The sequence below is a fragment of the Pongo pygmaeus genome, chromosome X (assembly GCF_028885625.2).
Source record: "Pongo pygmaeus isolate AG05252 chromosome X, NHGRI_mPonPyg2-v2.0_pri, whole genome shotgun sequence".
In the NCBI taxonomy this organism is placed as follows: Eukaryota; Metazoa; Chordata; class Mammalia; order Primates; family Hominidae; genus Pongo; species Pongo pygmaeus.
Window position 1 is genome coordinate 140,117,632 of NC_072396.2, and position 21,033 is coordinate 140,138,664.

Sequence of the window (21,033 nt, forward strand, 5' to 3'; positions counted from 1 at the left end):
AGGTGTAGTATACAGGGAAGAATCCCTTTAACCCAGAGCTAAGATAGATTAACTTCCAAAAAGTTTACCCTGAAATACTGCTGAGATACAGTGCCTTGGAAAGAGCTCCCCACTACAGATCTTAAATGGAATACTCAAATAACCTCCCCCAACCCCCCAATGTTGAAATTCTATCATATTCATCTTATCACCATTGTTGATATTCTGACCTTGCTGGGCGTGGTTGCTCACGCCTATAATGCCAGCACTTTGGAAGGCCCAGGTGGGCGGATTGCTTGAGCGCGAGTTTGAGACCAGCCTGGGCAACATAGTGAGACACCATCTCTACAAAAAATAGGTATGGTGGTGCATGCCTGTGGTCCCAGCTACTCGGGAGGCTGAGGTGGGAGGATCACTTGAGCCCAGGAGGTCACGGCTGCCGTGAGCCCTGTTCGCCGCCACTGCACTCCAGCCTGAGAGACAAAGTAAGACTCTGTCTCAAACATAAAAATGAAAACAAAACAAAACCAAACCAAAACCAAAACCCTGATCTTGCCAGAGGAGTGTGGCTGCACCTCACAAAATGGCAATAAAGTTGTTATGGTGCCTCACCACTGCTGGAACTTTCTAGAAACCTGCCCTCTAGGAGTTGTGGGAAATGTGCCCCCCAGGGTGCCCGGGAATGATACGCATGGGGAGGCGTCTCACCACAAGCACCGATCACGTATGGTCCAAGGGCAATGGAAGGAAGGGAAGCTGCAGGCCACCACGTGCCCGGCTCCAACCGAACTCTGGGACCTGTGTGGGGCGCCAGAGTCCCTAGGAGAAGCCTCTCCCTCAGTGGGTGCCAGCCTAGAGAACCAGGAAGCGCAGCCCTCCCCTTCGCTGACTCTGGCGCCCTCTAAAGGCGGCCTTCAGTAACAACTATACAGCCGACATAGGCGGAGGAACACAGAACCTTCTCACACAGTGGGATAAAAAGATGAATTTGGAGCTGACAGGAAAATATATCTTGTGACATATTTGTCTGGCTTTGATATCGGGGTAATATTGACTTCATAGAATGAAGTAGTGTTCCTTCGTCGGTTATTTTTTGAAGACATTGGTAAGTATTGGTATTATTTCTTCCTTAAATGTCTGCAGAATTTACACGCGAAGCCACCTTGGCTTGGCTTGTATTTGTGGGGAGATTTAAAATTACTAATTAAATCTCTTTTCTTTCTATAGTCCTATTTTGATTTTCTATTTCTTCTTGAGTCAGTAATTTGTCTTCTAGGAATTTTTCTATTTTATCTAAGTTGTTTAGTGTGTTGGCATAAAGTTGTTCATAATTTATTCCTTTTAATTTCTATAAGGTCAGTATTAATTACCCCCTTCATTCTTGATTTTGATAATCTGTGTAGTCCTTTCTTTTTTTTCCTTGGTCAGTCAAGTTAAAAGATTGTTAGGTTTTCACTTTTTCAGTGAACCAACTTTTGATTTCATTGATTTTTCTCTTTTTTTATTTTATTGATTTTCTTCTACTCTAATTTCCATCATTCCTCTCCTACTGCTTGTCTGTGTTAAATAAATCAGTTTAAAACTTCAGGAATAACGAATTACTTGTTTCATAAAGGAGGACTTAGACATACAGAAATGCTTATGATATTGCAAGTAGCAGTCATTTAGACAAGTTAACTAGGAAGAAATTTGCTATGCTGAAACCAGACAAGTTTTTGTGTCGGCCTTTATTGATTTTGAAAATATCAAGTCTAGTTTGTAGGAAGGTGTTTATTGTATGAGTAGTTTATTTTTGAGTATTTTAAAATTTAGAATGTCCATTTTCACTGAATCCCACAAGTTTATTTTTTTCAAGCTTAAAGGAAAGTATGTATTAGCTAGCACATACACTATCCTCTTTGCGCTTTATCTCTGGTAATCCTTATGAGAGCGCCATGAATTAGATACTGTTTTATGCCCATTTTATGGAAATAGAATCGTAGAGTGCACATTTAAGCAGCCCTCACAGGTTTAGCCAGTTGGAAAAGTGACAGAACCTAGGTCTGTCAGATTTCAGAGATTACACACACAAATACTATATGACACCTGCCTACCGCTGTGAGTTCAGCAGAGAATTCCTTGTTTATATGGAAATAACAAAGCTGATAGTGTCCAGGATAATTGGCATCAGTTTACAAACCCTCTGTACCCCAGTTTTGGTGATTTTAAGTGGGGTCATCTGTCCACTAAATTAATCAGATCTTAGGCTGGTCACACTTCTGAAATTTTACACCAAGTTTGTGTGTAAGGGTATTTTTCCAGGGAAAAATATTTATAGATTTCAGCAAGTTATCCAAAGAGGGTTAGGCCCACTACTCAGCGTTCTCTGGATGACAAGAGAATGCCATGGAGCCTACACTCTTTCAGTGGGGAGAATAGTGTCAATTTCTTTGCCAGTTATGTTCTAGTTTTTAATCAGAGTGTTGTAGTCACACACACATAGTTAGCTATGAGGAATATCTGCAGATGCTGGTTCCTCCACTTCAAACGAGTCAGCCAACACCACCTGAAGAACTTTATACTTTTGACTATGTGTTTATAAATAATGGGCAGGTAGGATAAGTAGGACAGTGTATGTGTTCATTAATACATACTTCTCCTTTAAGCTTTAAAAAATGAACTTGTGGAATTCAGTGAAAATTGGCATTCTAAATATTAAAGTATTAATATTTAGAATTATATTTTTAGTTGGGATGGTGGTATAAGGAAGGTCAGCCCATTCTCAAACTGAGCTGGAGGCATAAGGGAATTGTTTAACCTAGTGGTGTGAACCTATAGGAAGTAGTGATGGCGGACTGAGTCATGACTTAGATAAGGGGAGATGATTCTAGATCACAGAACATGATATAGATTCTAGACATGAGATTCTAAACTCTGTTTGGTACCAAGGCACACATTACTAAGACAGTCTGTGATCGTGTACTCTCAACAGGATCATATATTTCAGCTGTGTAGCGCTGATTCATGTGCCAGTTATGTTCCAGTTATGAATCAAAGTGTTCTAGTAACACACATAGTTAATTATGAGGACTATGCAGATGCAGGCTTCTCCACTTCAAACGAGTCAACCGACTCCACCTGAAGAACTTCATACAGTTGGCTACGTGTTTACAAATGATGGGCAGGTAAGATAACTCTCTATTTCTGCCCTAAGTGTGACGTTCTTTGTATAATTATTTTCTTATTGAAAAGATAAATATAAATTATATCTGTTAATTCTCTTGATTTAAAAGAAAAAACATGACACAGGAATTCTTATGTGAACATAAAATGGGAACTTTTTGATCCAAGAGTGGATTCACTGTACAAGGAACTGATGATTTTAATTATCACATGTAATGCTCATAATTGTTCTGCAGATGTGTATTACTATATCCCCTTTAGTAAGAAATCAAGGCTGACAGTGATCAAATAGCTTGCCCCAAGTGACACATGATAGGAGATTGAGCCAGGGTTTGAACGCATACCTTTCTGACTCTATTGTGGGGAGTGGGAAAGAGTCTATATTCTTTCCCACTCCCCACAATAACTCCTTTAATATCGAGATTACAGTCTACTGTCTCTGTTTCTCTTATCCAAGTCTCTAGTGCTCTATCTAAAAAATGACTAAGTATTCCTCGTGGACTATGAAGCACTAGGTGATGTTGCCATAATTGGATTGTCCTAATGGAGATCTTAATATGAGTTTTGTGTTGTGTGTGAGATAGACATACTAACTCCACCATTAAAACATGAAGACAAAAGAGATTGCATCTGCAGTTGTCGAACAGACCATTGGCATGAGGACACAGATAGGCAATAATCTCTTCTGTAACAAAAACAGACTAAAGTTATTCCACCACATTCCCAAAACTCCTCAATTAATTAAACTTTTCCTTAATTTTATGTGCCTTTATTTTCTCTTTTTTAACAATAGAGGTAAGAATCACACCACATTCATAGAGATTGGCCAAGGATTGAGTTAATACATGTAAAGCATTTAGAACAGTAACTGGATGGTAGTAGATGTTCGGTAAAAATGTTTTCACACATTCTAAGCCCCTATTTTATAGGAAATGAAAATGGTTTGGAAAATTTTTAAATCAACATTATATATAAATTTTTTTGTTAAATACTATATTTAATAAAATTTATATAATAAATATAACTATGTTTATTATTATTGGTATTTATTAATATAACAAATGTAAATTTTATTAAATATTAATACATTTGTATAATAAATATAAATATATTTATTTTTAATAATAAAATATAAATTTTATTAAATATGCTCCTGCATATTTAATGCAGGAGCATATTCTTTTTTTCAACTTTTATGTTGTGAGGTACATATGAATGATATGCAGGTTTGTTACATAGGTAAACGTGTGCCATTGTGACTTGCTGGACCTAACAACCCATCACCTTGGTATTAAGCCCAGCATCCATTAGTTATTCTTCCTGATGCTCTCCCTACTCCTCCCCCACCACCTGACAGGACCCAGTGTGTGTTGCTCCCCACCCATGTGTCCATGTGTTCTCATCATTCAGTTCCCACTCATAAGTGAGAACATGCACTGTTTGGTTTTCTGTTCTTGCATTAGTTTTCTGATGATAACGGCTTCCAGCTCCATCCATGTTTCTACAACGACATGATCTCATTTCTTTTTATGGCTGCATGGTATTCCATGGTGTATATGTACTACATTTTCTTTATCCGGTCTATCATTGCTGGACATTTGGGTTGATTCCACATCTTTGCTATTGTAATAGTGCTGCAGTGAACATACGCATGCTTGTATATTTATAATAGAATGATTTATATTTCCTTGGGTATATACCCAGGAATGGGATTGCTGGATCAAATGCTATTTCTGCCTGTGGATCTTTGAGGAATTACCACACTGTCTTCCATGTGGATGAAGTAATTTACACTCCCACCAACAGTGTGAAAGCAGTCCTTTTTCTCCACAACCTTGCCAGCATCTGTTGTTTCTTGACGTTTTAATAATCGCCATTCTGACTGGCAAGAGATATCTCATTGTAGTTTTGATTTGCATTTCTATAATGATCAATGATGTTGAGCTTTTTTCATATGCTTGTTGGCCACATGAATGTCTTCTTTTGAGAAGTGTCTGTTCACGTCCTTTGCCAACTTTCTAAAGGGTTTGTTTGATTTTCTTTTGTAAATTTGTTTAAGTTTCTTGTAGAGTCTGGATAGTAGACCTTTGTCAGATGGTCAGATTGAAAAAGTTTTCTCCCATTCTGTGGGTTGTCTGTACACTCTGATTATAGTTCATTTTGCTATGCATAATAAGCTCTTTAGTTTAATTAGATCCCGTTTGTCAATTTTTGCTTTTGTTGCCATTGCTTTTGGCATTTTTGTCATGAAATCTTTGCCCTTGCCTATGTCCTGAATAGTATTGCCTATATTTTTTTCTAGGGTTTTTATAGTTTTCGGTTTTACATTTAAGTCTTTAATCCATCTCGAGTTGATTTTTGCATAATGTGTAAGGAAAGGGTCCAGTTTCAATTTTTGAGTATGGCTAGCCAGTTCTCCCCGCACCATTAATTGAATAGGGAATCCTGTCCCCATTGCTTGTTTTTGTCAGGTTTGTTGAGGAACAGATGGTTACTGCTGTGCGATCTTATTTCTGAGTTCTCTATTCTGTTCCATTGGTCTACGTATCTGTTTTTGTACCAGGAAAACACTGTTTCAGTTACTGTAGCCCCGTAGTATAGTTTCAAGTGAGGTAGCGTGATGCCTCTAGCTTTGTTCTTTTGGCTTAGAATTGTCTTGGCTATTCTGGCTGTTTTTTGGTTCCGTATGAATTTTAAAATAACTTCTTCTCAATCTGTGAAGAATGTCAATGGTATTTTAATGGGAATAGCATGGAATCTCTAAATTACTTTGGGCAGTATGGCCATTTTCGCAATATTTATTTTTCCTATCCACGATCATGAAATGTTTTTCCATTTGTTTGTGTCCTCTGATTTCCTTGAGCAGTGGTTTGTAGCTCTCTTTGAAGAGGTCCTTCACTTCCCTTGTTAGCTGTATTCCTAGGTACTTTATTCTTTTTCTAGCAATTGTGCATGGGAGTTCATTCATGATTTGTCTCTCTGCTTGCCTGCTTTTGGCGTATAGGAATGCTAGCAATTTTTTTTTTTTTTTTTTTTGAGATGGAGTCTAGCTCTGTCACCCAGGATGGAGTGCAGTGGCGCGATCTCGGCTCACTGCAAGCTCCGCCTCCCGGTTTCACGCCATTCTCCTGCCTCAGCCTCCGAGTAGCTGGGACTGCAGGCGCCTGCAACCACGCCCGGCTAATTTTTTGTATTTTTAGTGGAGACGGGGTTTCACCGTATTAGCCAGGATGGTCTCAATCTCCTGAGCTCGTGATCCGCCCGCCTCGGCGTGCTGGGATTACAGGCGTGTGCCACTGTGCCCGGCCAGGAATGCTAGCAATTTTTGCACATGGATTTTATATCCTGAGACTTTGCTCAAGTTGCTTATCAGCTTAAGAAGCTTTTGGGCTGAGACAATGGGATTTTCTAGATATAGGGTCATGTCATCTGCAAATAAAGATAATTTGACGTCCTCTCTCCCTATTTGAATACACTTTATTTCTTGGTCTTGCGTGATTGCCGTGGCCAGAACATCTGATACTGTGTTAAATAGGAGTGGTGAGGGAGGGTATCCTTGTCTTGTGCAAGTTTCAAGGGGAATGCTTCCACCTTTTTTCCATTCAGTATGATATTGGCTGTGGCTTTGTCATATATGGTTCTTATTATTTTGAGGTATTTTCTTTCAGTACCTGGTTTATTGAGAGCTTTTAATGTACAGGGATGTTGAATTTTATCAAAGGCCTTTTCTGCATCTATTGATATAATCATGTGATTTTTATCGTTAGTTCTATTTATGTGATGAATTACATTCATTGATTTCCCTATTCTGAAACGACCTTGCATCCTGGGGATGAAGCCAACTTGATCATGGTGGATAAGCTTTTTGATGTGCTGCTGGATTCAGTTTTCCAGAATTTTATTGAGGATTTTTGCATCGATGTTCATCAGGAATACTGGCCTGAAATTTTCTTTTTTTGTTGTATCTCTGCCAGGTTTTGGTATCAGGATGATGCTGGCCTCATAAAATGAGTTAGGTAGGAGTCCGTCCTTTTCAATTTTTTTGGAATACTTTCAGTAGAAATAGTACCAGCCCTTCTTGGTACCTCTAGTAGTCAGGAGCATAGTCTTGGGTTATCCTTTGATGAAAACAGCTTTTAGTTAGCCTAGTATACCCTTGAATTTCATGTTTTATCTACCATCAACATTGCAAAGCATGCCCTACCCCTGTCTGTCTCCCAGATCAACATATTGGAATAAAAGATTTATCATCACTCAGCACACATGATGCTCTCATAAAAGGCAAGTTAATTTTAATCTAGTCTCAGTGAAACAAGGGAAGGTAAAATACAAGGTGTTATCCAAAGTCAAACATGGTGCAGTCATGATTAATCAGAATGCTTGGGGAATAAAGCATATAGAAACATATAGATAGTGATACATATAGATATAATGATATCTATATGTATCTATATGATATACATAATGATACATATAGATAGTGAAGGGTAGGATAGATTGAAAAGGTAAATGTTCCCACCATGGAGGTGTGGGAACATTTACCTTTTCAATCTAGCCTACCGTTCACTATCTATATGTATCATCTAATAAAGTATTTATCAGTGTTTGTTAATATGTAGCTTTAAAGCACTGAAAGATAAGAAAGGTATTTCTTTTTTTTGGTCCCCTAACAAGGGCTGAGACAAAATGATATGTACTTCACTTCATTAGAGATATAACCATATGTTTATTCCGTTGGTTGATGGAAGCCACTCCTTCCCCAAACATTCTGATTAATCATGACTGTACCATGTTTGACTTTGGATAACACCTTGTATTTTACCTTCCCTTGTTTCACTGAGACTAGATTAAAATTAACTTGCCTTTTCTGAGAGTGTCGTGTGTGTTGAGTGATGAGAAATCTTTGACCTGTGACTAAAACTTTATATTAGCGATATAAATGCATGGCTGTGTATGCATATGAAGACTGTGACTTTGCAATGGTTGGATTTGTCTTTATTTTTTATTTATTTATTTATTATTATTTTTTTGAGACGGAGTCTTGCTGTGTCACCCAGGCTGGAGTGCAGTGGCGCGATCTTGGCTCACTGCAAGTTCTGCCTCCCGGGTTCACGCCATTCTCCTGCCTCAGCCTCCAGAGTAGCTGGGACTACAGGCGCCTGCCACCACACCAGGCTAATTTTTTGTATTTTTAGTAGAGACAGGGTTTCACCATGTTAGCCAGGATGGTCTCGATCTCCTGACCTCGTGATCCACCCGCCTCAGCCTCCCAAAGTGCTGGGATTACAGGCTTGAGCCACCGCACCCGGCCTAGGATTTGTCTTTAATGGAATATGTTCACTAATGTTTTTCAGCAAATGAGGAGTGATGAAGTAAATCAGGTTGCAACAGGGCATCAAAGCAAAAAGAAACGTTCCAGAAAATCCAAGAGACACTCTTCATCTAAGAGAGGGAAGAGTATGCCCCTGCGGTTAGACAAACAGGAAGGTGAGGGGGAATCCAATCTTTGGGCCTCAACCATGTCAAAGGACATTTGTAGTCATGTCCTTGAGGGATGAACAGATATGATTTGCAAGTGGAAGGGCAAGGTTCTAATTAGGTGCAACAATTTGGAGTTCCTGCAAGTGTTAGATGAATAAAGCAGGTTCCTCAGGCAGAAGGAGATGGTGGGCTCAACAAGAGGATGGGTCTGCTCACTTTCTGCCTGTCCTCACATTCTGCTCTAACCCAACGCAGTCTAGCTTCTTCTTAGTGTATTCCAATGAAACTAATATCATCAAGGTCACCAGTGTTTGCTGCACTTTGGCGTTAATGTCTCAGCAGCATGCGACACAGTTGTTTAATCCCTCCTGCACGGAAAGCTTCTTGGGTCCCCAGACACCTGGATTTCTTACCCTGTTACTAGAGACTCATTTCCCTTCTCTTTTTTGTTTTTCTCTAAATATTTCCCTTCCCACCTCTAAATATTTCAGGGCGCCAAAGCTTGATCCTAGGCTCTCTTCTCTTCAATATACTATCTCCTTAGGTGATGCCATGCTGTCTTAGAATTTTAAATGATTCACACTACAAGAATTCTCACCATTATACTTCTACACTACAACTTGCTCCTGAAATCCAGACTCAAATACAACTACACGCATGGTATCTCTACTGGGTGTCTAATAGACATCTAAAATTCAACTGGCTCTACATGTTCAAATTTCTGACCTCCCTCTTTCCAAAAATACTCTACTTTCAGCCTTCACTATTTCAGTTAAAGATACTGTCCATTAGATGAAATATCCTCTAAGTTGTAGCAAGCAGCTGTTCACAGGTATCGGGGATTGAGAAGTCCTGGTTTTTAGAGTTTGCAGCTATCCATAGAGCAGATAATCCCACCATGGCCTAGTTCAAGCTGTCAACGTAAGGTCACGGAACCAGATTCAGGAAGAGTTGGCAGCACTCAGCTCTCATGGTCGGTTGCCTAACACCTCCTGAACACCGCTGGTGTACTTTTCTTAGTAGTTCAAGTCAAAATACTTAAAGTCACTTACGAGTTATCTTATGATTCTTTTATTACTCTCTCATTTCCCATCTCTTAGCAAGTCTAGCAGTCGATGCCCAGTATAAATTCTGCGTCCAACCGTTTCTCTCTATGCCTCCAGTGCACACTGCCGTGATCTCTCTCCAGGCTAGTACAATGCCTTCTTAGCTCTGTGTTGCTAATCTTCGCTCATCTATCGCATACTCTCTAACCCTGTGGCTAGATAATTATGCCAGCGTATAAATTACATCATGCCATGTCCCTCCTGAAAACCCAACCTCAACTCTCCTAAGCACTCAGAACAGACCCTGAACCGGCTTTGGTCTGTAAGCCTCTGCACAGACCGGCCTCTATCGCCCTCTCCTAACGCGAGTCCCATCCATTTCCTCCTGGCTCTCTCTGCCTCTGTCCTTCACCTCTGTAGTGCCTGGTCCATCCCCACTCCATCCCCTAACCTTGGCCTCACCACAACCTGGAACTCTCCCTCTGCCTCTGCACAGGAGGCTCTGCTTCTTCCTCCAAGCACTGCCCGATGGCACCTTTTCAGAAGGCCCTGCCAAACAAGCTGCAGCCCCTGGGGCTCCCTCTGCTGCTGTCTCCCACAGGCCCATGGACTGCTTTTCCAACACCAGCCCAGCAGTTTGTTTCATTTGCTCATTGTACATGTATTGTCTGACTGCCCCATGAGGATGTGAGCTCCACAAGGGCAGGGAACGTTGCTCTCTGGGCTGTTTACTGCCGATCCCCAGCTCCTGGCATGCTGCCTGCCACGGATGATGAATAAATGAAAGAGGTGTCAGACCCGGAGTGAAAAGAAAGTCACTTTTTCTGGACAAAAGGGAAGGATCTGTAGAATCATATAAAAACACAGATGTATGATGATGGAGTGGAGATAAGAGTGTTCAACTCCAATTTCTCAGAATATTTGAGGTAGAAAGGAGTCAGGTTAAGGAGGGGTCACTTAGTCTGGCTTCCTGCTGCACACAGCATGGCATTTATAGGTGAACTACAACAATAATATCAAATAAGAAATGTAAAGGGCAGCAAGATGATACAAAATGATGAGTACTAAAACCTGTGAATGTTTATTCTGCTGTCGTACTTGTTTACTGCATGTATTCATTATGCCAAGAAGTAAAAAGGTAGTTTTATTGTATTATCTAACCTGATCTCTGTTTGCAAGATCTCATATTCCCACGTGGTAAATCCTTCTGTTTGATGAAATAAATAATTCCCTAGAAACTGATTAATACATAGCTGTCCCTCTGGGGGAGGATGGGACAAAGCACAGCTATCTTGCAGCTCAACCTCTTCATTTGGTTTCCAGATGCTAGCATCACTCACAATGTCCATGAAGAGAAGGTAAAAAATGGCCAGCCAGCACCTGGTAATGTCATCACAACTGTTCCACCAGTGCTTATGAATATGGCAGCAGCTGGTATTTCATCCATGAGTACTAGGGATCAGTGTAAGTTTGCTCACTTGGTATACTGTTCTACTTGATTTCCACTATGCAGTATATGCATAGTCTCATGAGGGAAGAAGGTAATTTTGTTGTATTATCTTTTCTGGCCTCAATTTTAGGGTTCTCAGATTGCTACCCGGTATATCCTCCTTCTTTATGAGATAATTTCCTAGATACTGAGCATCAGTGGGGTATGCCTGTGTGGTTGACATAATGTACTTACCTCGCAGCTCAACCACTTCATTTGGTTTCCAGATGCTGCAATCACTCACAACGTCCGTGAAGAGAAGATAAATAACAGCCAACCAGCACCTGATAACACCTTGTCGACTGCTCCACCATGGCTTGGTAATATGGCAGCAGCTAGAGTTTCATCCACGAGCACGAGAGATCTGTGTATGTCTGCTTATTATTTGGACTTGTCCTACTTGGTTTCCATAAGCAGGCATATTTTCATGAATGGTGGAAGGTGGTTTTGTTGTATATTATTTCCTAGCCTCAATTTGTGGGGTATCAGATGGCCACCTGCCACATCCTCCACTGATATTTTAGATAATCTCCTAGAAACTGAGCATCAGAGGGATAGGCCTGTGGGATTGACAAAATGCACTTACCTCACAACTCAACCTCTTCACTTAGTTTCCACATGCTACCGTCAATCCCAATGTCCATGAAGAGAGGAAGGAAAATGGCCAACTGCAAGTGGATAACGTCTTGTCAAATGTTCTATCAGGGCTGATTTATATGGCAGGAGCTGGTATTCCAGCGATGAGTACCAGGGATCTGTGTATGTTTGTTTATTGGTTGTAGTTATGGTTGTAGTTATGGTTGTAGTTATGGTTGTAGTTATTGGTTGTAGTTATTCTTTGGTTTCCTTATGCAAGCATAGTGTCATGAAGGGAAGAAGATGGTTTTGTTGAATTATTTTTCCTGGCCTCAATTTGAGGGGACTCAGATCATTATATGATGTATTCTCCTGCTTTGTCAGATAATTTCTTAGGAACTGAGTATCAGTGGGATATACCGGTGAGGTTGTCATAATGCACTTAACTCACAGCTCAACCGGTTCCACTGGTTTCCAGATGTTACCATCACTCACAATGTCCGTGAAGAGAGGATGGAAAACAACCAACCCCAAACTGATAATGTCTTGTCAACTGCTCCACCACAGCTTGGTCATATGGCGGCAGCTCCATCCACGAGTATCAGGGATCTGTGTATGTCTGCTAATTAGTTGTACCTTCATACTTGTTTTCCATAAGCGTGCATATTTTCATGAAGGGTAGAAGTCGGTTTTATTGTATATTCTTTCTTATCCTCAATTTGAGGGGTCTCAGATGGCCACCTGGCATATCCTCCCTGCTTTCTTAGATAATTTCCTAGAAACAGAACATCAGAAGGACATACCTGGGGGGTTACCATAATACACTTACCTCACAACTCAACCTCTTCATTTGGTTTCCAGATGCTACAGTCACCTTCACAGTCCCTGAAGAGAAGATGGAAAATAGCCAACCCCAATCTGAGAACCTCTTGTCAACTGCTCCAACAGGGCTTATTAATATGGCAGGAGCTGTTATTCCATCCATCAGTACCAATGATCTGTGTATGTTCACTTATAAATTGGATTGTCCTACTTGGTTTCCATATGCATGCATATTGTCATGAAGAGGAGATGGAGGTTTTGTTGTATTATCGTTCGTGAGCTCAATTTGAGGGGTGTCAGATCACCAACTGTCATGTCCTCCTGCTTTATGCAATAATTTCTTAGAAGCTGAGCATCAGAGGGATATACCTGTGGGGTTGACATAATGCACTTACTCACAGCTCACCCTCTTCATTCGTTTTCCAGATTCCACCGTCACTCACAATGTCCGTGAAGAGAAGATGGAAAATGACCAAGCCCAACCTAATAACATGTTGTCAACTGTTCACCAGTGGTTATTTATTTGGCAGCAGCTGGTATTCCGGGCATGAGTACCAGGGATCAATGTATGTTTGTTTACTAGTTGTAGTGTCCTACTTGGTTTCTATATGAATGCACAGTGTCATAAAGGGAAGGAGGTTGTTTTGTTAGATTCTCTTTTGTGAGCTCAATTTGAGGTGTCTCAAATCATCACCTGGTGTATCCTCCTGCTTTATGAGATAAATTTCCTAGACACTGATCATCAGAGGGATATACCTGTAGGGTTGACATAATACACTTAGCTCAGAGCTCAACCCTTTCATTTGGTTTTCAGATGCTACCGTCACTCACAATGTCTGTGAAGAGAGGGTGGACAATAACCAACCACTACCTAATAACACCTTGTCAACTGTTCTACCAGGGCTAACTTATTTGGCAACAGCTGGTATTCCAGCCATGAGTACCAGGGATCAGTGTAAGTTTGTTTACTAGTTGTAGTGTCCTACTTGGTTTCCATATGCATGCATATTGTCATCAAGGGAAGAAGGTGGTATTGTCGTATTATGTTTTCTGGCCTCAATTTGAGGGTTATCAGAGGGCTCTCTAGTGTATCCTAGTTCTTTATGAGATAAATTCCTAGATAGTGAGCATCAGAGGGGTATCCCTGTGGGATTCATATACTGTACTTACCTCACAGCTCATCCACTACATTTGGTTTCCAGATGCTACCATCACTCACAATGTCCATGAAGAGAAGATAAATAACGGCCAACCAGCCCTGATAATGTCATGTCAACTCTTATACCAGGGCTTATTAATTTGGCAGGAGCTGGTATTCTACCCATGAGTAGCAGGGATCAGTGTGTGTTTGTTTACTAGTTGTACTATCCTACTTCGTTTCCATATGCATGCAGTGTCATAAATGGAAGAATGTAGTTTTATTGTATTGTCTTTCGTGAGCTGAATTTGTGGGATCTCAGATTACCACCTGGTATATCCTCCTGCTTTAAGTGATTATTTCCTAGAAACTGAGCATCAGAGGGATATACCTGTGGGGTTGGCATAATGCACTTACCTTACAGCTCGACCTCTTCATTTGGTTTTCAGTTGCTACCATCAATCACAATGTCCATGGAGCGAGGATGGAAAATGGCCAACCGCAACAGGATAATGTCTTGTGAAATGTTCTATTCGGGCTTATTAATATGGCAGGAACTGGTATTCCTTCAGTTAGTACCAGGGATCTGTGTATGTGTTTTTTTTTTCTCTTGCACTGTCCTTCTTGGTTTCCATATACATGCATAGTGTCATGAAGGGAGGAAGGTTGTTTTGTGAATTATCTTTCCTGGACTCAACTTGAGGGGCCTCAGATCATCATATGATGTATTATCCTGCTTTATGGGATAATTTCCTAGAAACTTATCATCAGTGGGATATACTGGTGGGATTGACATAATGCACTTACCTCACAGCTCGACCTCTTCCTTTGGTTTCCAGATGTGAGTGATGGTAGCATCACTCACAATGTCCATGAAGAGACGACGGAAAATGGCCAACGCCAAACTGATAACATCGTATCAACTGTTCCACCACAGCTTGGTCATATGGCAGCAGCTGGTATTCCATCCATGAGTACCAGGGATCTGTGTATGTCTATTAATTAGTTGTACTGTCATACTTGGTTTCCATGTGCATACTTATTTTCATGAATTATAGAAGGTGGTTTCGTAGTATATTCTTTCCTAGCCTCCATTTGAGGGGTCTCAGTTGGCCACATGGCATATCCTCCCCTGCTTTCTTAGATAACTTCCTAAAAACTGAGCATCAGAGGGATATACCTGTAGGGCTGACATAATGCACTTACCTCACAACTCAACCTCTTCATGTGATTTCCAGATTTTACCATCACTCACAATGTCTGTGAAGAAACGACAAAAAATGACCAAACAGCACCTGATAAATTCTTGTCAACTGTTACAGCAGGGCTTATGAATTTCGGAGGAGCTGGTATTCCACCCCTGAGTACCAGGGATAAGTGTATGTTTGTTTAATAGTTGTACTGTCCTACTTGGTTTCCATACGCATGCAGTGTCATGCAGGGAAGAAGGTGGTTTTGTTGTATTATCTTTTCTGGCCTAAATTTGAGGGGTCCCCGATCACCACCTGATATATCCTCCTGCGTTATGGAACAATTTCTTAGAAACTGAGCTTCAGAGGGATATACCTGTGGTGTTGACATAATGCAGTTACCTCACAGCTCGACCTCTTCCTTTGGCTTCCAGATGCTATCGTCACTCAAAATGTCTGTGAAGAGAGGATGGAAAATAACCAACCATCACCTAATAACGTCTTGTCAACTCTTCTACCAGAACTTACTTATTTGGCAACAGCTGGTATTCCAGCCGTGAGTACCAGGGATCAGTGTATGTTTGCTTATTCAGTTGTAGTGTCCTACTTGGTTTTTTCAGATTGATACCTGGCATATCCTCCTTCTTTATGAGATAATTTCCTAGATACTGAGCATCAGTGGGGTATGCCTGTGTGGTTGACATAATGCACTTACCTCACAGCTCAACCACTTCATTTGCTTTCCAGATGCTACAGTCACTCACATCGTCTGTGAGGAGAAGATAAATAACGACCAGCCAGCACCTGATAACATCTTGTTAACTGCTCCACTGTGGATTGGTGATATGGCTGCAGCTGGAATTTCATCCACGAGTACCAGAGATCTGTGTATGTCTGCTTATTAGTTGTATTGTCCTACTTGTTTCCTCTAAGCAGGCCTATTTTCATGAATGGTAGAAGGTAAGTTTGCTGTATATTCTTTCCTATCCTCAATCAGGGGGTTGTTACATGGCCACCTGGCATATCCTCCCCTGCTTTCTTTGATAATTTCCTAGAAATTGAGCATCAGAGGGATATACTTGTGGGGTTGACATAATGCACTTACCTGACAGCTCAACCTCTTCATTTTGTTTACAGATGCTACCGTCAGTCTCAATGTCCATGAAGACAGGATGGAAAATAGCCAACCGCAACCGGATAACGTCTTGTCAAATGTTCTATCAGGGCTTATTAATATGGCAGGAGCTGGTATTCCAGCCATAAGTACCAGAGATCTGTGTATGCTCACTTTTTTGTTGGATTTTCCTACTTGGTTTCCATATGCATGCATCGTGTCATGAAGGGGCGAAGGTGGTTTTGTTGTATTATGTTTTTTGCCTCCATTTGAGGGGTCTCAGGACACCGCCTGTCATGTCCTCCTGCTCCATGTAATAATTTCATAGAAGCTGAGCATCAGAGGGATATATTTGTGGGTTGAAATAAGGCACTTACTTCACAGCTCGACCTCAACATTTGGTTTCCAGATGCTACCATCACTCACAATGTCTGTGACGAGAGGATGGAAAATGACCAACCGCAACTTAATAACGTCTTGTTAACTTTTCCACCAGGGCGTATTAACATGGCAGTAGGTGGTTTTCCGGCCATGAGTCCTAGGGATCTGTGTATGTTTGTTTACTACTTGTACTGTCTTACTTGGTTATTATATGAAGGCATGGTGTCATAAAGGGAAGAAGGTGGTTTTGTTTTATCTTTCGTGACCTCAATTTGAGGGGTTTCAGATCACTACCTGGTGTATCCTCTCCTCCTTTATGAGTTAGCTTCCTAGAAACTGAGCATGACAGGGATATACCTATGGAGTTGCCAAAATGCACTTACCTCACAGCTCAACATTTTCCTTTGGTTTCTAGATGCTACCGTCAATCACAATGTCTATGAAGTGAGGATGGAAAATAACCAACCACAATCTAATAACGTCTTGTCAACTGTTAAACCAGGGCATATTAACATGGCAGCAGCTGGTATTCCAGCCATAAGCACCAGGGATCTGTGTATGTTTGCTTCTAAGTTGGTTTGTCCTACTCGGTTTTCATATGCATGCATAGTGTCATCAAGGGAAGAAGGTGATTTGGTTGGTTGTACCTTCTTTCGTGAGCTCAATTTGAGTGTTCTCAGATCACCACATGGCATACCCTCTCCTGCTTCATGAAATATTTTCCTAGAAACTGAGCATCAGATGGATATACCTGTGGGGTTACCATAATACACTTATCTTACAGCTCAACCTCTTCATTTGGTTTCCAGATGCTAGAGTCACTCACCATGTCCGTGGAGAGAAGATAAATAATGGCCAACCAGCACCTGATAACTTCTTGTCATCTGTTACACCAGGGCTTATTAATGTGTCAGGAGATGGTATTCCACCCATGAGTACCAGGGATCAGTGTATGTTTGTTTACTAGTTGTTTCTACTTGGTTTCCGTATGCATGCAGTGTCATAAGTCGAAGAAGGTGGTTTTATTGTATAATCTTTCATGAGCTCAATTTCAGGGGTCTCAAGTTGCCACCTGGTATATCCTTCTGCTTTATGAGATAATGTCCTAAAAAGTGAGCCTCAGAGGGATATCCTGTGGGGTTGACATAATGCACTTACCTCACAGCTTGATGTATTCTTCTGGTTTCTAGATGTTACTGTCACTCACAATGCCCATGAAGAGAAGATGGAAAATGGCCAACAAGCAGCTGATAACATTGTGTCAGCTGTTCCACTGGGGCTTATTAATACATCAGAAGCTGGTATTCCAGCCATGAGTACCAATGATCTGTGTATGTTAACTTATAAGTTGGATTGTCCTACTTGGTTTCCATATGTGTGCATGGTGTCGTGAAAGGGAGAAGGGGATTTTGTTATATTATCTTTCATGACCTCAATTTAAGGGATTTCATATCACCACCTGGCATGTCCTCCTGCTTTGTGCAATAATTTCCTAGCAAGTGAGCATCAGAGGAATATACCCTGCAGGGTTGATAAAATATACTTACCTCACAGCTCGACCTCTTCATTTTGTTTCCCGATGCCACCACCACTCACAATGTCCATGAAGAGAAGATGAAAAACAAGCACCTGATAACTCCTTGTCAGTGCTTCCACTGGGATATATTAATCTGTCAGGAGCTGGTATTTCATCCAGGAGTACCAGGGATCTGTGTATGTTTGTGTATTGCTTGTACTGTCCTACTTGGTTTCCATATGCATGCATAGTGGCCTGCAGGGAAGAAAGTGGTTTTGTTGTATCATCTTCCTTGAGCTCAGTTTGAGGGGTCTCAGATAGCCACCTGGTGTATCTTCCTGCTTTATGAGATAACATCCTAGAAACTGAGCCTCAGAGGGATATAGGTATGGGGGTGACATAATGCACTTATCTCACAGCTCAACTTTTTCATTTGGATTCCAGATGCTACTGTCATTCACAATATCCAAGAGGAGGAGATGGAAAATGGTCAAACGCCTCCTGATGGCTTCCTGTTAAATTCTGCTCCACCAGAGCTTATAAATATGGCAGGAGATCATATGCCACCCAACGCATTGGATTCTTTCTCCTACAACTTCACTAGTCTCAGCAGAGATAAGCTGCTTTACAAACCTGATAGTAATGAATTTGTGGTAGGCACCAAAAACGGCAGTGTCTCTGCAGGTGACCCAACAGTCACAGCAATGTCTTCAGTGGAAACTGTGCCAAATACACCACAAATATCTCCTGCCATGGCAAAGAAAATTTATCATGATATAAAAAGGCCATTAATGAAAGAAGTTTGAAGGTTTGGGCAAAGTAAGTAGTGCAAGAATGACTGTAAATGAAAGCATGCCAAGTCTCTCATTCTATGATTTAGAACAGAATTAAGCTGCCTCTTGAGCTCATTGTTGGGCTGAATTGGATCTGTATATGATTTAGCATGACTTCTATTTAATTTCACTGAAAATTTCTAATACATCTGCTTAAATGTTTTGTTTTCCTTTGTTAGTGTTCACAATAGTTTCCTTAGTAATATACAGATGTTGTGATTTAAGCATTCAAAACACAAACACTATGTAACATTGTAGCCCATGGAAAATGTATACTGTGGTAGTGAATGCACTAAGATTGAGGTATATTTCATTTTCATAATTCTAGAAATACTAATATTTTTAAATATCTTCAGATTATGAAAGAATTTTCATTTTGCTTGAAGAAGTACAAGGATCTATGAAAATCCAGAGACAATTTGTTGAATTTACCATCAAGGAAGCAGTAAGGTGGGTGCAAAAAGCAACTCTGCTATTGTTTTAAGCTCTTGCGCCCAATTTGGGACAGGGGCAGGAACAAATCATGTCTTCTTCTTCCTAATCCCTGGCCCTCAATCATAGTTCATACTATTTCCACAGGCATTTAGGTTGATATTATCTTATTCTAACACTTTCTTCTGATGCCATGGAGGCTTCCAAATTTATCATAATCTGGGATTGGGCGTGGGCCCTCAGTTGACGACTTTGTATTTTTCTAGTTTGTATCTTTCCATGAGGATGCATTTTCTATTTGCATGTAGATTGTAAACTCTAGTTTGTATCCACTACTACCTCTTACATCTCATAGATCCTGTAGGTATCCTCTGGTTAATGGAATACCTCTTTAATTTCAGGTTTAAAAAAGTTGCCTTAATTCAGCAACTCGAGAAGGTGCTTAAAGAAATAGGTTCCCACTGCCATCTCAGAAAAGTTAAGCACATGAGAAAAAAAATAATTTTGTTAGTGCAAAGACCAAGGAGAAACAAGGATACACGCGGTAGGATGGAACAGGTTATTGCTGAAGTTCCCTATAATTTTGAAGTGAAGAGAATTCCTTCCAAAAGCTAAGAAAAAAAAAGAGGGAACTTTTTATATTTAATAAATCTCCCTTAATAAAAGCTGCACTTTTGTTTGTTTGTTTGTTTGTTTGTTCTTCCACCTTAGGAGGGGCATGAGTTAATAACTCAGCAAGGTATTTAGTATGACAGTCCTGGTTTCTGCAGCAGCTCATATTGTTGTAGCTGGTATTTATAACTGCCTTCTTTCACTACCCATTTCTCATTCCCTTTGCCCCAAGATAGCCTGTCAGCTTCTCATGATTCTTGGTCTGGCAGGATGACTCAAACCTTCATTACTAAACAGTCTGGACCATTAGCTATCCTGCCTGGATTGGGTTGCTGTAATTTTCCATTAAGTGCAATAAATATGGGAGGACTAAGAAGCTCTCTAGACATATCAAACATACTCTTTTTTAGCCCTTGGTATAGTGCAATTAATCCCCCTTTGGTTGTCAGGTTCATCACCCCCAGGCATTAGATGACCCCCTTCTTTGCCTCTAGATGGAAAGTGATGAAGAGACCAAAATGGCCTGCTGGCAGTATCAGTCTCTTTTCAATGGAGTCACTGTTGTGTGCCTTGTTGAAAGCATTTCTTCCTTTGGAACTAAGACTTCTAGTTCAGGAGAGCCTAAAGTCAGAAGGACAGGAAGCATTTATGCTAGTGGTTCACGGGGGGAAAGTGAGCAGAGACACTCCCAGTTATACCCCTTCATTCTAAGACGAATGAATCCTGACTATTGGAGAGAAAGCAGACTATGTTGGATGCAGACATACAGCAAACACTGCTTCCTAAAAGTAATTTCTCAGACCTGCAAGGTATTGCCACCTAGCTAGCACTGTAACTGAGTTGTACAAGGCCATTCTAATTTCTGTTCATCCAGTCACGTTCAGATTATGGGGGACACATTGGGAGGCTGATTTGGAATCAAAAAACAAGGAGGCCAAGACAGTATCATCTCTATAAAGAAGATGATGGGGGATAGGGAGATATAAATAATAAGACCAGTGAATTCCTATGAACACGGGCCCATCACTGCACTTTATTTTCTGGGAAGCGAGTGCCTTGTTTGGAGGTGATGCTGTGTGGAATACCATGATGGTAAATAAAGCATTTTCTAAGTGCACAAATGTTGATTTTCTGGAATTACTGTGGTTGGGAAGGAAGATCCATATTCCGAATAAGTGTCAATTTGAGTAAGAATACAGCCCTGTCCCTTCCATAGTGGAAGTGGTCCAATGTAATCACCTGCCATCTGGTAACTGGCTGAT

The 21,033-nt window shown here is 40.7% G+C and overlaps 1 protein-coding gene across 1 annotated transcript; it reads left to right on the forward strand.

Moving 5' to 3' along the window:
• The first annotated feature begins 3,056 nt into the window (after nt 1-3,056).
• Nucleotides 3,057-19,774, forward strand: LOC129024214 (sarcoma antigen 1-like). The gene is given in 22 exon segments (XM_054471072.1): nt 3,057-3,143; nt 8,496-8,628; nt 10,992-11,077; nt 11,360-11,523; nt 11,774-11,916; nt 12,212-12,346; nt 12,595-12,735; nt 12,982-13,059; nt 13,062-13,121; nt 13,370-13,510; nt 13,758-13,808; nt 13,811-13,897; nt 14,143-14,281; nt 14,540-14,682; nt 15,318-15,458; nt 16,794-16,934; nt 17,188-17,328; nt 17,569-17,633; nt 18,016-18,091; nt 18,339-18,713; nt 19,084-19,177; nt 19,561-19,774. Coding segments are annotated over 22 exon segments (2,835 nt in total).
• The last annotated feature ends 1,259 nt before the right edge of the window (nt 19,775-21,033 follow it).